At 37.8% G+C, this 16,031-nt stretch overlaps 1 protein-coding gene across 1 annotated transcript; it reads left to right on the forward strand.

Moving 5' to 3' along the window:
- The first annotated feature begins 271 nt into the window (after positions 1–271).
- On the forward strand, positions 272–13,167 carry LOC104243616 (proline-rich extensin-like protein EPR1). Its single transcript, XM_009798832.2, has 7 exons — positions 272–909; positions 5,874–5,926; positions 6,009–6,054; positions 8,104–8,181; positions 9,579–9,686; positions 11,648–11,727; positions 12,758–13,167. Exons 1-7 carry the CDS (start codon positions 385–387, stop codon positions 12,867–12,869), a joined length of 1,002 nt encoding a protein of 333 aa, XP_009797134.1. The 5' UTR covers positions 272–384; the 3' UTR covers positions 12,870–13,167.
- Positions 13,168–16,031: the final 2,864 nt, after the last annotated feature.

A 16,031-nucleotide genomic window follows, 5' to 3' on the forward strand; every position in this document is an offset into this window, starting at 1 on the left:
TAGCAATATGAGTTTAAATTAATAATCAAATAAATTTTTATTATCAAATAATTTTATTAAAAAATATTAAAGTATAAGGAAGCATAAGGAAGAATCAATGCTCAAGGAGAAAACAACATCCTAGTGTCGGTGCATTGATAGAGTGTAAAGAAGAAAATACTTTAGGAGGTAAATGACTTTCACAATAGTTAAAGGGCTGCAAAGTGCAAAATGACACAATATGTAAACGTCATCGTATACAAAGGAAGAATGAAGTCACTTTTTTCGCACCGTTGCAAAAATTCAAAGTGATAAAGACGTCCAATTCAAAATCAAATTCCAGTAAATCTTCAAACCCCTAATAATAATACCCAAAATATTTCCCCGCCAACACCACCCACCCATATGGCACTTTCTACCCAGCCACCACCGCTAGATCCTCCGTCAACCACCACAACAACCACCATAACCACTAGCACCATAAGACCAATTATCCCAAACCCTATAAGACCACCCACCCCTCAACCTAAACTGCACCCTTTTTCCCTCCAATCTTCTCACTACCCACCTACCCAAAACCAACCACCTCAACGCCTACCACCCCCCTCCAATCCTAATTACTCTCAATTAGTACCAAAACCTCCTAACAATCCCGACCCACCACATCATCTTCAAGGCTTTCTCTACCCAGTTGCTTCCTCCGGCCGCGGCTTTTTGCCCAAACCTAGTTCTAGTAATTACCCCAATCGGCCCGTTGTTGGCTCTCGACCACCTTTTGGGCTCAATCATATGGATCCGGGTTCAGTTCCGACCGCTGGTGCGGGTGTTAGACCGACCCATTTGCAACACTCCCTTGTTGGGTCGTCTCCTACTGCCAATTCAGCTGTAATTAATGGATTTCCAGTTGTCACTTCTTCTTCGCATCCTAAGGTTCTTTTTCTTTTCGTAATTTTTGTTTTATGCTCACTTTTATTAGCTTGATAATTGACATTGATTCTTGGTATGGAGAGATCTCTGCCATAAAAGAGAGCTCCTAAATGCATTGTATTACTATCTTGTCATGTAGCTTAATCCGTTAAAAAGATTTGCCTATTCTGAAACGGGCATAATTTCTTACAGAAGCTCTTTAAATTAGTTGTGATTAACTGAAGAGTTGAGAAGTGATGTCCCCAAATATTTGCTACAACTAACAGTAGATTTTATTTAAGTGATTAGATTTCTGGTATTCGTTATTTGAATATTATGTCGTAACACTTCACCTGGATTATCTCCTAATAGCATAGTGGTTTTCTTTATTTTTAAGAGGAAAGCTTTTACCTGCACCCTTCAATGCTTTGCCATTAATTTACTATGAAAGAGTTACCACAGGAATAACCCTATTGTTATGGAAAGTTCAACGTCTTCATAAAGATAATTTTAATCTTACTCTCGAACCACTATATTAGAATACATGAATAGTTTTACTACATATGCCAGGTCAAAGGAAACAATAACAACAACTACGTCTCAGTCTCAGAACAAGTTGGGTTGGCAATATGAATCCTCATTTATTTCTTTAAGCTCAACTCATATCATCATCATTACAAAAATAAAGTAAAAGTGAGTTATATATATATATATGGATCTTTTTCTTACGCTGTGCCTTATCTTAAGATAAGTCTGCATTGATTTCAAAAATGTGTAGGTCTTTTGAGATAGCTTCCTTCCATGTGATTTTAGGTCCATCGCATCCCTTTTTAACATCTTCCCTCACCATAGTTTCACACCTATGGACCAATGCATTTGTAGGTCGATGCAGGACATGACCAAACCATCTCAAGTGACTTTCTCTCATTTTATCCTCAATGTGTGCTATTGCACCTTCTGGCGAATGTGATCATTTTAATCTTATCTAATCTTGTGTGATCGCACATTCATCTTAGCATTTGCATTTCTGCAACACTCATCTTGTGGATATGTTGGACTTTAGCAGCCCAACACTTACCATATTAACATAGCCGGGTTTTTTTCCCCTTTTGATAGAACTTTCATTTCATCTTGGTAGGTGTCACAGGTCTGATTTTTATCCGCCAAAACCAGCCTCTGCGGCAGCCATGCCTCACGCCCTTCAGCCTTCTCACAACACTCAGCCAAAATTACAACAACTTTGGACTTAGAATATTTTTAGGCATCTTTCAACGTAGTAAGTTTAGAACTGATTTAAGCAACGAATTTAAGTAAAGGCAACAGAAAATAAACAAGGACACAATATACAGGAAACTCTATTCCGAACTTTGTATTTAGCTTGAGCATCCAAAGAAACTCAAACTCGAAGTACAATGCCGTGTACAAGAAGATCACTCTTGACCCTCCGCTTTTCTCGCAAGACTACTCTTAGCCTTAGACGTTTTCACTCTTGAAAACAGACTTAGGAACTCTTTCCTAACTCAAACATGCACTCCCACACGTTTTTCTCTATCTCACAAGCATAAGGGTGCTGCACATTTATAGAACATGTGACAGCCCTTTGCCTTTGCACTTGTCGCTCTTAGGCTTAGACACTTATCCTACATCGCCCACTATTTTAGCCTAGTGTAGTTGACATCCCCCAACTACTAGGATCATGTAGATCATGCTAACATAATGGAAACATGGCTACAAAAACATTCTAGCACAACCTGCCAAATTTGAACAAAAGCCAACCGCCGTCATGTGCACAACATGTGCCTTGTAACTGCCTTTGACTTTGTCAATGCTGGAACATGCTGGCCATGTGTGTGCCTTGGCTTGAATCAGGCGCTAGTGCCTTGTTCTCAAGTGCATTGCAGTCGCATTTAGCCCTTGCCATTGTCCACGCACATGCCTTTGCCGCGCCCAAATGTCATGACAAATCTGCTTTGCGCGCATGCCTTCGTTACACTTGCCTGCCTTTGCCCACTTCGTTTTTGCCTTGCCTTGGCATCACTGCCCCATGCCTTGATGCCTTTGCCATGCCCAAGTGTCATCCTCAGCCCGTATCTCATTGTCAAGCCCTTGCCAAACTGCCTTGCCTCCCTCAAAGCCTCGGCCATCACTTGCCCGTTTTCCCTTTTGCCTTGGTGCTAACTCGTGCACCTTAGCTTGGCAACACTCATGCTGCCCCACGACAACCTATGTTGCTCGCACTCTTCAAATATGTAGCCGGAGAGTCTGCGCAACATAGACGAAACACTCTTGTTGTCAAGTCAAACTCAAAAAGGTGAACCCCTAACAAACCACCCGCACCCTTTGAAACTCGATGTCCTCGTCGAGGTTAGTTTAATTTATGAGTCCTAAGGCGTTGACAAGTAACGCCCCTTGGCCTCCTCTCTCATCAGCCACACAATTGCATTGATCCCAACCACTTATTTGTCACTGGTCATTGCCTCCAATGCAGCCCTCTTATCCGCAACAGTCATTGCACTCAACACTGCCTTCTTTGGGCAGTCTCTTGCTCAATGTGGCCCATCACAAATAAAACAACCACTAAATTTGCTACCTCCAGCCTCTTGCTTTCCTTTCCCCTATCTTCATTAACATTGTTATTTTCACATTTCTTCCACTCCTTTGTCTTGTCCTTCTTTCCGTCGTTGGACTTTGAAGTAGAAGTCTCTTCACCTAAGTGAAAATCACCCAATGCATCTGCCGCAACCATAGCACATGTGAGGTTTTGAATATTCTGCCTACGCAACTCCAATTGTGCCCACTGTTGCAGCACGCTCATGAAGTTGTGCAATTTGTCTTTTTCCGACATATTGCTTATGCTCAACATCAAAGAAGTAAACTCTTTGACATATGCCCTCACTGATCCGATTTGCGTCAACTTTTTCAGCTTGTCTCTAGCTATCCAAGATGTATTGCTAGGAGGGAATTGATCCTTCAACTCCTTTTTAAGCCACTCCCACGACTCAATCTTTGGTCTGCCCAAACTTTCATCTTCGGCCATACGTGTGCGTCACCATAACTTAGCATCTTCACTCAAATACATGCTAGTCAAGGTTACTTTTTCCTTCTCATCTTGCACACGAATAGTATGAAAGTACTGCTCCATATCCCAAAGAAAATTCTCCAATTCACGTGCACTCCTTGCACCACCAAATGCCTTAGGTTCAGAAGTTTTTACCTTTAGATGATCAACACCACATTGAGGAGCATCCTCGCCCACAGCACGTCGCAACACCACTTTCTCGCTTTTCAGATCCGCATTCTCTTGACTCAGCCTTGCCAATTCTGCCTCAAGGTAGGCAAGCCTTGTCACGAGGGTCTGAAATTCGTCACCTTCAGGGACATTTCCAATCAAAGCCTCCAGTTTCGCTAGCTTTTCCCGCAATTTATTGTTACCACTGGCCATGTTCTCGAACAAGATCACGAAGTCTGCCGCTCTGATACTAGTTGTCACAGGCCTGATTTTTATCTGCCAAAACCAGCCTGTGCAGCAACCAGACCTCACGCCCAACTTCAGCCTTCCGACAATACTCGCCAAAATTACAGCAACTTTGGACGTGAAATTCTTTTAGGAAGCTTTCAACGTAGTAAGTTTAGAACTGATGTAGGCAACGTATTTAAGTAAAGGCAACAGAAAATAAACAAGAACACAAAGCACAATATACAAGAAACGCTTTTTCCAATTTTGTATTTAACTCGAACATACAAATAAACTCAAACTCGAAGTACAATCCCGTGTAAAAGAAGTTCAGTCTTGACCCTCCGATTTTCTCACAAGACTACTCTTAGCCTTAGACGTTTTCACTCTTGAAAATAGACTTAGGAACTCTTTCCTGACTCAAACATGCACTCTCACACGTTTTTCTCTATCTCACAAGCATAAGGGTGCTGCAAATTTATAGAACATGTGACAACCCTTTGCCTTTACACTTGTCGCTCTTAGGCTTAGACACTTTTCCCACACCGTCCCCTATTTTAGCCTAGTGTAATTGACATCCCCCAACTACTAGGATCATGTAGATCATGCTAAGATAATGGAAATATGGCTACAAAAACGTTCTACCACAACCTGCCAGATTTGAACAAAAGCCAACCACCGTCATGTGCACATCATGTGCACATCATGTGCCTTGTAACCGCCTTTGACTTTGTCAATGCTGGAACTTGCTGTCCATGTGCGTGCCTTGGCTTGAATCAGGCGCCAATGCCTTGTTCTCAGGTCCATTGCAGCCACATTTTGCCCTTGCCATTGCCCACGCGCATGACCCTTTTTCGCGCCCCAATGTCCTGACAAATCTGCCTTGCGCACATGCCTTCGTTGCACTTACGTTGCATTGTGTTGGTCTGGAAATGGAAGAATTGGTGTTGGGTTTGTCTTTTGGAGATAAGACTAAAGCTGTAAAAGATTTGTTGCGACTTTTATATGGGGAAAAATATTTTGTCTATGGCCAAACCTCTTTAGATACAACTACATGTGTTTTCGAGTTTTTAAAAAGATGGAGGATGAAGAAAAAAAAGGAATTTCAAATTGACCGAGAAAAAATAATTTGGGGCTCAATTCATAATTAAGAGAAAGAAGAGGAGAGATAAAGAAACGGGATAAGAGTTTACACCTTGGGACTGGGCCCCGTTTTGGCTCACAAGTTTTGAGATGGCTTGTTTTTTGTTTTCAGAAGAGAACTTGGTTTGTTTTGTGTTAAACAAAATAAGTTGTTTTTTCCTGTTATCTAATCCTAGCAACTCCTCTCTCTGCCCGCGGCTTCTTTTCATTGCTTTGTGGCAGTACTCACCTGCAGATTAAACTGAGTGACGTATCTCAGTAATACAGTTTTGAAATATTAAATGAGATACATTCTTTTAATGTGTTCCATAGACCTATTTTAGCTTTTTCTCACAATTTTGTCACCTTCTGTTGTCTTCTAATCCTGTTTATATTATATTTCCGCATCCAGATTGCTCCTACTCAGCCTTCCATTTCAGATTGTAATGGCTTCAGAGAGGGGAGGTAATGTTGGTTTTGCTTCATCTTGTTTTCCTTATATGTTTGATATGGCATTTCTTAGAGCTCTATATTTTGCGAACGGTAGGGACAGAAGTAAGGATGACACCTTAGCTATAATCAGAGACAGAAAGGTAAGTGTCTATCTTGTCCTTTAGTTTGATTTATGAAATTACTTGCAGTGTTTGTTGTTGTTGATGTCTGACATGATCCTCATTTTTTTTGATGACGGTGATGTCTGGACCAACTTGCGCGCTCCTTGACTATTCCACCGGACATTTGCTACCTCCCACTCGCACAAGTATCGGTAACTCTGCCACTAGGCTTGGGCAGATTAGAAGATATCACCTACTGTTTTTTGCCTCCGCTTGAATTTGAACTTGAGATCTCATGGTTCTCCACCCACTTCATTGACTACTAGGCCACACCCTTGAATTTTTGATAGATGGAAGTTAAAATTATTTCCCATCCTAAAAAATAAGTAGAAAAGAAAAAAAACATGTTAGAGTTTGACTATTTGGCTACTATTTTATCACTTCTCTTTCTTGCAGTTGTGAATATAACTATGTTGCTCGAATTCTCCAAATATGTCGCTGGATGTGTGTCTGATCCTCCATAGTAGTGCATTTTTGGAGGATCCGCAAGGGTGTGGCAACATTTATTGGGAGTCGCACAACATACTATATAATGCTATGTTTAGCTTCCAAAAACGTCATGGAAAAGGCCCTCAATAATGACATTGTTTTGGCATCCTTTCAATCATCACACTTTGTAATCCAGAGGAGGTGCAACGAAATAAAATTTAGTTGTGAATAATTGTTAGTATTGGGAATCGGCCTCAAGAGTGTGACCTAGTGGTCAATGAAGTAGGTTGAGAACCATGAAATCTCATGTTCAAATTCCAGCAGTGGCAAAAACACTAGGTGATTTCTTTTTATCTATTCAAGCCTTGGTGGATAGAGTTACCCGGTACCTGTGCTGGTGGGAGATAGTAGGTACTTCATGGAATTAGTCAAGGTGCGTGCAAGCTAGCCCGGACACTACGATTATTGAAAAAAGAAGTTAGTATTAGGGATTAGGTATTGGATGGATTATCTCTAAGCATTTACGGTATTTGGTAGCCAAGGCCAACTAGTTTGGGATTGCAAGTTGTTAATTGATTTGTGGTGTTGGTTCTTTCCCTCCAATGAACTTCTAAAACTTGTTAATCTTTTTTTGATATGTAATGTTTTACTATGCAATTATAAAAGACTTTTTTACGCAGAAATTCTCTGGAATTTTAAATCTCTAATTTATTTCAGTGGTTTTTCCTATTTTTGTTTTACGTGGTAGTCTTGTCTATGGATAGAGATGCAATGTGGCATTATGCGTCTATTTTCTTGATTTACAGCCCGTTACTGATATGAAATTTTTACTTATGTCTGGTGATGGCATTCTTACGGTTTTAATTGGATAACCTAGAGCGTGTGTCCTTTCTATATTAAATTGCTGCTGCCTTGAGATGAATTATGTACAACTTAATTGCAACTAAAAAAGGCAACTACCTTCTTGACCTGACAGAACACCAAGGTTCTCTTATGAGTTTTACCCAATCTCATATCTGTTGTTGATCGTTCGATCTGTGAGGCCGTTTTGATTAGTTCTTCGGCGCACTGGGGATCTTTGTGGTTTTGCATGAGCCTCATTGTAGAATTCACTGCTTAGCTATAGATTAACAAAAAGACGAAATGGGTTTGTTGTCTAGGAGTACTGTGAAAGACGTGCGTTCTACCAAAAGGTTCATTTATACATCTTAAGTGTATATTTCAAGTGAACCCGCTTCCCTTTTGTTTGCTCAGTAGCTACTACTGTGCATGTTTCCTGGAATTCACCTCTCATCTGCAATGCAGTATTGCATATAGCTTAAAGCTATTTAAAAGAGAAAGGTTCTATATCTGCTGATGTTGTTTTGGCTTGAAGGGGCTAACATGAGGTTAATTGCTCCCACCAAAATTTAAAGAAAAACAAAAAGGAACAGCACAGATAAGACGTCTGTGAATCTTGAAGACATTATGCAATTCTATGATTTGGTGTAGGTGCTTTATTTACATCCCATGCCTGATATTTTCTGTATATCCCATGCCTGATATTTTCTGTAGAAACATGTTTTTACTGCATGATGGATACTTTATTTTCTGATGCAGGTCAGAATATCTGATAATGCTTCTCTCTATGCCCTTTCTCGCTCATGGTTGAGGAATGGTCTTCCCGATGAAACTCAGGTTTGCTCAAAAAGAATTGTTATGCATTGCACAAGTCACAAGTGCCTTCTCTTTGAAATATTAATTCTTTCCCACAGTATCTTGAGTGACGTAAGGCTTCTGGCTTGTAGAAGCTCAGTTAATATACAGACGAACTAGCTGCTTGTCCTTTGTGCAACTAACATGACCTTTTAGATGCAACTTGAGTTGGTGAATAAGAATTGTGAACCATGTCCTCTTGAAATGCAGCTTCGGGTTTTAAAATTTTGATCTGTTTCTGTAGCATTATTTGCATTTATAAGAATGTCTTTCTTGTTTTTGATCAGTACAGTCTTGCATAAAGATATAAAGTTTTTCCTTAAGGTTGGTCTTGAAAAAAGAGAAGAATGATGTATGTCTTCTTTTCGATTTAATAATCTGCGAATTTTGGGCTTCATTCAGTATAGTTTCATGGTTCCAGAAGCTCCAATCATCTTTCTCAACCTTTAGTTATTACAATCTGGTATTATGAACTATCTTTATCAGTCACTGCATTTCTGAGGTTTTTGGCCTATGTTAACTGTTGTTGGTATATAATTGTCTCAACTGATAAATGTTCAGTTCCACTGACTGGGTGGGTTATTAGGTGGATTTTGTTAAATAGATGCATATGGAACTAGCAAGTGAAAAAGATAAGTGCAACCCTTTTACAGCCTTGTACAGTTCCACATATGCTTATTACTTTGCTTGTTCTTTAAGCACACTCGCAATAGTCAATCCTAGACATATGTGCTTCCCGTAATTCTATTTTGTTTAGATTTGAATGATCGTAATTGACTGCTTTTCAGATAGTCCATAGTTGATATAAATTTTTTTAAGTCGAAGTTACAGTACCCTAAAGATGTGTATATATCTGGTTTTTGAGTACAAATGTCAGTTCTGATCGTGGTGCGCTCACTTCTCTTCAATACTCATACTGATCCTAGTAGTCCAAAAGTTATTCAGGTTCTTTTTTTAAAGAGGTTGGTAATTATTCCTCATTGATGTCAGCATCACATGAATCTGACCAAAAATTCATTCAATTTCCTAACTAGGGCTAATAGTTGTTTTGCTCCTTTTCCTTTCTCTTTTAATTTTTTCTTTTAATAATTTTTTGAGGAAAAGATAGGCTCATGAATTGTAGAGGTAGAGGAGGACGTTTGGTGAAAGTGAAAGTTTGAAATCAGTATCGGATCATGATTTCTCTTGCTACTCTAGCTCTGATTCTTCTCTCATCTTCATTTGTGTATTATTAAATTAATTTTCTTGGCAAAAATGATGCAACTATAGTTTTGAATGAGTTTCTTGATGTGGTGTTTGAATTTTTTCAATAAAAACATTCTAGTTTTAGATGACATTTGCTCATTTTTATGTTTATTTGCTTTACATTTCGTTGGCAGCCGCAATACATGGATGGTGTTAGGTCTCTTCCTAGACCTTTGCCCCTAGCTCCACAAGACGCCGAGTCTCCTGTGAAAAAGGAAGGAGATAAAGAAGAAGAGAAAGAGGTGCGAACATGAGTTTATCTACTTGGGGAGTGAATTTTGAATATGATTCCTGTACCAAAATGATAAAGATGCCTGGTAATAATTCAGCCATTGTTGTTTGCATTGGGGACGTGAAGTATCTAACTCAAATTTAATTGTAAATCAAAGTTTAAAGATGTGTTAAATGAAATCAGGGCGACATTTTTATTACTTTATGTTTAGATTCCCTTTTTTTTTTTGGGGGGGGGGGATGTTGAATTATAGAGAATGTCACCTAGAATATATATCATAGTCAGGGTCCTCATATGCCTAAATCAGCAACATGCTAGCAGGTTGCATTTGGTATGCCTCACTTCACTGCATCACATGCTCTAGTATTTGCTTATTTTGTATGTTCCTTTTTCAATTTTTCCATCTAGTTGTCCATTTGCCTATCAATTCACTACATCCAAATCTTTCTTATTATTTGTTACCCTCATTACTTTCCTTCAATCAGTTTTTGGAAAGATATGAAACTATTCTCCAGTAAATGATCCTCCTGCATTTGGTTCAGACTCTAGAAGTGGGAGTATAAAGATTGGTGACTCCCGCTCTCATTTTATGGTGCTGCCTCTAATCTTTATTATCTCATTTTGGTAGATGTTATTTCGAACTAATGCAGTCTTCTTTATCATTTGGGGATTCACCCTTCTTTCTGGTGTTCTGTTCCTTTGCTATCTTTTATTTATTTATTACAATTTTCATATTCCAGGTCAGGTCGTAGTCTTATTTTAACTTATGTTGAATCACTTGTATCTGGTATTCCACTTGTTTGCTACCTTTTGCTTTTCTCTACCATTTGCTTAGTTTTGTGGTTATGACTCTTCTCAACACTAATTTTGTTTATATTAATAGTTGGTTATTGATGCAAGAAAGCAAGAATAGATGTGTTTTCCAGCCACTTAATAAACAGAATAACCAACTCAAAACTTACGATTGGTGTAGCTGAGATTACTGGTTTCTAAGGTGTCTGGGCTGTTGATTTTTAGTAGCAAATGAAGATGGATCTCAGTTAATGTTTATGTGCCAAAACCTCCATATCTGACCATGTTTACTCCTTGCTGAGCATTAAATCTGCCAGGCAGTTATTGCTGTCTAGATAAGATCAATGACTTGTGCTATGCAATCGCGCTCTTCCAGGATTTTGTACTATTTTTTGAAATGCCCAAGTTTTGAAAATATGGTATATTTAGTTCCTGAGTTCCTTTTGAATTACAAGTCAATTGGATGTTAACTTTCATCAAAAGCATGTCCTAAGGGATGGCCTAGTGTTTTGAGGCATGGGAGTAACAGCCTAGAGATCCTAGGTACGTATTCCCAGCTGCAGTACTTGGTGTGAGGCCATGTCTGAGTTGGATAGGCTGTCTGGTTGATTACTCGTGGTGTGCGTTATAAGAGATTTTTTTTTTCATCAAAGGCATTGGACGTATCCTTGAAATATGAGCAGTTCAATCATTTAGGAAATAGGGGAGTATGTTGGATCTCAAGAGGCTATTTCCAACATTCTGTTTATTTGTATTTCCACACTCAGAAGTTTTCAAGGCTTCAGCAGTTCTACTTTGTTCTATACTAGCTAGTAGCTCCATACTCAATTTGTTTGTATCTCTAAAATATTTTTTCAAAGGTTAAGCAAGCTCAATTGTGGGCACTGGATCCTGAGTTTTATAACATACAAAATCTTTTCTGAGGTTGACATACTCTCAGCATGTCCGTGGAGGCGTGTTTATCTCTTTTAATCTTTGTCTCTGGGTGCTGCTAAAGCCATGTTGCAAATTTATGGCTTTGTCATTTCTAGTCAGCTCATTATGTGTAAGGATTCTCATGTCTGATTGCATAGCAGCCTGCATAGTTGCACCTAGTTGTTGATGTGGTTGGGTAGTTGAGATGGCAATTGGCGTTTGGTATAGAATGGAACAAATGATTCTGCTTTTGTCTACCTGCAGGATGGGGGGTCTGTCGAGCATTTATCTCCAAAGGAACTTTTGCAAAGACATGTCAAGCGTGCTAAAAGGATTAGATCACGGTAAGAAACATTTGTGGTCTTTTGGCTTTTCAAAATTAAGGATGTAACTGTTACCTTGTGGATTGAGCTGCTTCTGGCACCCTTTCTCCGTGGTGCCCCAAAGAGTGGGAAGGTCACGTATTATGAAATCTACTTTTTCCTTTGCTGATTAGCTTCAACTTCGGCATTTTGTATTTGTTAAGATTAGAGAAGAAGTCAGTAATTTGGTTCAGCAAGGGAAAGAATATGCGCGCGCGCACACACACACAAGAGGTTGTGAGTTCAAGTCTCCCCAAGAGCAAGGTGGGAAGTTCTTGGAGGGAAGGATGCCGGGGGTCTATTTGGAAACAGCCTCTCTACCCCAGGTAGGGGTAAGGTCTGCGTACACACTACCCTCCCCAGACCCCACTAAGTGGGATTATACTGGGTTGTTGTTGTTGTTGTTGTTACACACATATATATATATATATTCATGAAGTATAGTAGGTTAGCGATGTTTGCATTTTTCTTTATCCAAAATCCCAATGTTACTATTAGCCCTTTGATAAATGGAAGGAAAATTTTGTCACTTTATCTGAATAGGAAAGAGAAAAAGTAGTTGTCTTCTTTAATCATGTAATTAACCTGCTCTGCCCCTTTCGGAGCTCAGAGATGCAAACAAAATTAGACGCTTGAAGAAAGAGTTTAAAGTACAGAAACATGCATTCGGATTCCTCTGGTGCACAAAATCTGAGAGTGGCCGGTTATCGGCCATCTCCATTATTTCCGATAATGACCTATCGCGGCTCAGAAACTAGGAGATTTAGCTGACAAATTGACTTTCTGGCTGGAAACATTGATCTGATGAAGCAGATCATGAACTGTGATAGATCTATAGCCAGTAGTTCACTATATTTCGCAGCCATTCTTCTAGCAGTTGTTTCCCGTCTTTCTCTTCCTTTCCTTTGTCTCCAGGGTGGGGAGGGGGTATATGGATTAAATGCGATTAGCTGGAAATTGGTTGTAGATTTTATCGGTGATTATATGATTGGTTGTGCTTGGAAATCTGCAGATTAAGGGAAGAAAGACTTCGTCGAATTGCAAGATACAAAACCAGGCTTGCTCTTCTCCTACCTCCAATGGTGGAACAGCAATACAAAAATGATCTAGCTTTAGGAAACTAAACCAATCAGGATTCACTAAATGGTCCGTAGGCTCTCTCATCTGCACCATGCTGGAGATTTCATATGTCGTCTTCATATCCGTCCTCAAGGTCTTTGGAGAGCGCTCAGGTTGGATGTTGTTAACATTGTGCCCAAACGGAGGGTTCTGCTGCAATAGCGCCCATAGAACTAGCAGGCTTGGTAATGTCAATTTTATTAGTAGTGTTCATCGAATCGGTTTTGGTTTGGTTTTTGATTCTAAATAGTATGTTGTACCAATATTATACTGAAATAAATGCGGTATGATTTGATTTTTTTACTTCTCAGTTTCGGCTAGTGCGATTCTGTAACTTTGATGTTACTCTTTAAATTTATATTCTATCAACCACACATGTAATTGTGATTCATGAAATTGGTTTTTCAGATTTAAGCAAAAAAGAAAAAAAAAAAACTTAAAAAAGAAAAAATTAAAACCAAAACGTTGATGATGTTATTTTTTTTCCCTTCAAAACAAGACTCTTGTTCTTTGTTTTAAAAGAAAAGTAAGTAAAAGACTCGATTGCGGGATACTGCTGCAGAGTCGAGAAGGGGAAAAAAAGAAAAAGATGAAGGAGCATTGGTCTTCAGGGCAAAAGGGCGTTTCCTTTTCCATGTAAGAGATTTGTTTTATATTTTTTCGTATTTTCCATTTACTCCTTACCCATTGCCAACTAAGACATGCCAACTAGGAAAGTATTAAAAAAAGAAAATTCGGAGTCATGGACTTGTATTCGTTTTGTAGAAGTCTCTTTAACTGATTTCCTCCAATTATCAGGGTTAAAAATGATTTAATGAGGTGGCAATATATACGTATTAATCAATCATGCATGGTTAAGTGCAAATATTATACGTGTAAATACTTGATGCAGAGTACATTTTTACGTTCCTTTGAGGCTAATGCAACTACTGTGTCATCGTTACTATGTTTATTTTTTCAAAATCCTCTAGTTTACCTTCTCTCTTTTTTCTTTTGGCCTTCCTTATCAAATGACTAATTAATTATTTACCGTAGCACTTTAATCTCCTACATCTAAAAGAATGTTACATCTGTAAAGAGCTGTTGATCACTATGCGAGTCATCTTCAAACTTCATTTCTTGGCCACTCCCTTTCAACAGTGTAGTTTTGGAACATCGCTCGAATTATATGGTTAGTTGATCTATACTTTTCATATATATATATATATATATATATTTATATTCATGTACATATTCTAGTGATATCTTCTTATAAATAAGCCAGAAAATGAATAAATAGAGTCAGACTGACATGCTTTTGCCACATTAGTCTTAAATTTACTCATGTTTTTCAAAACCTAATGAATTGTTGTTACAACATCAAAATAGCAACCAATCTTCTCACTATTTTAGCTATTTTTCTTATAATCGAGAAAACAAAAGTCAGGCAATGTAATCCGGCACTCGTCTAGTAATGTATTTGTTCCTCCATCTTTGTACACGTAAAAACAAAAAAAAAAAATCTTTCAAATTCCTGATGTATGTCTAACTCACACGTCACACTGCACTCTTATCATTGAACTAAATAGAAGATGGTTTAGTGTATTAAACGTCATATAAGATGTCTTACAACCTGACTTATCCAAACGAAAATGGGAAATTATTTGATGTCATATATTAGTACAGAAAAATGATTTGGTTCTTGATCCAATTAATAAAGTGTTAATGATAAAATAGTAAAAAAATTGGTCAAAAGTAAATGTGCGAAAAGTAATTAGTAGACGGTTACCTGTTTGACGGAATTTGAGTTATAAGCTCTTTGAGTGTACATGTATTAAACACATAAACATACTAAAAAATGTTTATAAATCAATTTAACCAACTTATAATCTTAGCCGATCGAGCACCCTCCTACACACTTTCCATTGCTAATCTTTTCTAGGTAATTGACAATTTTTTTCTGGAGAATTACTCTATTCTCTTCTCTTTCTGTGGTCCAACTCTCTTGGCGTGGTAGCTATTTTCCTTTATCTATTTGCTTCTTCCAAGAAGCATCCAATCCCTGTCTTTTTTTAATTATATATAAAATTAGTGTACCATAAGAAGTTGACTTATCCTTGAAGTGCAATTCCCATTTATTCTAAAAGTAAAGAAGAAAAAAGAAAGTGAAAAAGCTATATCATGTCAAGAAATACAAAGCCATCACTTCGATGACTATTGCAAAAAAGCAAATTAAAAGATAAAGACCAAACTCATTCAACAAATTCCTTCATCCACAAGGCATATATTTTTGTCATTTGACATGTGAAATCTCCTAAAAGTCTTCTTTGTAATACAATCTAATACTTATATATGAGTCATGAGTCACCAGATATAGAATTTTCTAAAAATCAATGAATGCAATATGTTTAGATAGTAAGTTCTTTGACTTTTAATGAGGTTGTAGCAGGGCAACAAATTTTAATTCAAAGCTGGTGGTACAAATGATATCACAAAATCTTACCCAACAAAAGGCATGGCAATTGATGAAAATACCTATCCAAATTCTCGTTGAACAATTCTACTTGTAAATATTAATATTGTATCGAATTTTTACATTATCAGTATATTTTAACTTGTTGTAACAAATTGTCTTCTTCTTTTTTATATTACTAATTTTATTTATTTTGAACAATTACATGTATTTATCTTTTAAGTGAATTAGTAAAATAATTTTACGTTGTCCGTGTATAAAGTTAAACTCTACCTTCATATGGTGAAAAGATTAAAGAATAATGTAGTAATCATACGCATAATGATCCCCATCCAACCACTCCCACAAAAATCTTTGACATTTTAGCTACCATTTTTATAAAATATTGATTGTACATCAACCTTAAAATCATTCTTTTTCTCATGGTATTCAACGGATAAGAGTGGGGTTTGAATTTTGTCACAACGGAGTATGTTGGTCAAATGGGCAACGCCTTCTCCACATTTTCAACGTCTAATAAGCTTTCTCCTTCAAATTTCAAATCATTACCATTTGCGTGTAGAAGATGCCACCACCCCATTAATATATAAATATATTGTGTGTTTATAGAAAGAATTAATAGAGATTATCACTAATTACTCAAGCTGTCCACCACTCCATTAATATATCGTTCCATTAATTCTGACATTATAATACTTTGGATGGTTGGACTAGT

Source organism: Nicotiana sylvestris, chromosome 1, assembly GCF_000393655.2.
Source record: "Nicotiana sylvestris chromosome 1, ASM39365v2, whole genome shotgun sequence".
NCBI classification, from domain to species: domain Eukaryota; kingdom Viridiplantae; phylum Streptophyta; class Magnoliopsida; order Solanales; family Solanaceae; genus Nicotiana; species Nicotiana sylvestris.

What these genes read in the sequence shown, in the direction of transcription:
- LOC104243616 (XM_009798832.2), top strand. Translation starts at nt 385, where the DNA reads ATGGCACTTTCTACCCAGCCACCACCGCTAGATCCTCCGTCAACCACC. An exon ending in AATGGCTTCAGAGAGGGGAG is followed by an intron (nt 5,927 to 6,008) that starts GTAATGTTGGTT and finishes TGCGAACGGTAG; the next exon opens with GGACAGAAGTAAGGATGACA. An exon ending in GTCTTCCCGATGAAACTCAG is followed by an intron (nt 8,182 to 9,578) that starts GTTTGCTCAAAA and finishes TTTCGTTGGCAG; the next exon opens with CCGCAATACATGGATGGTGT.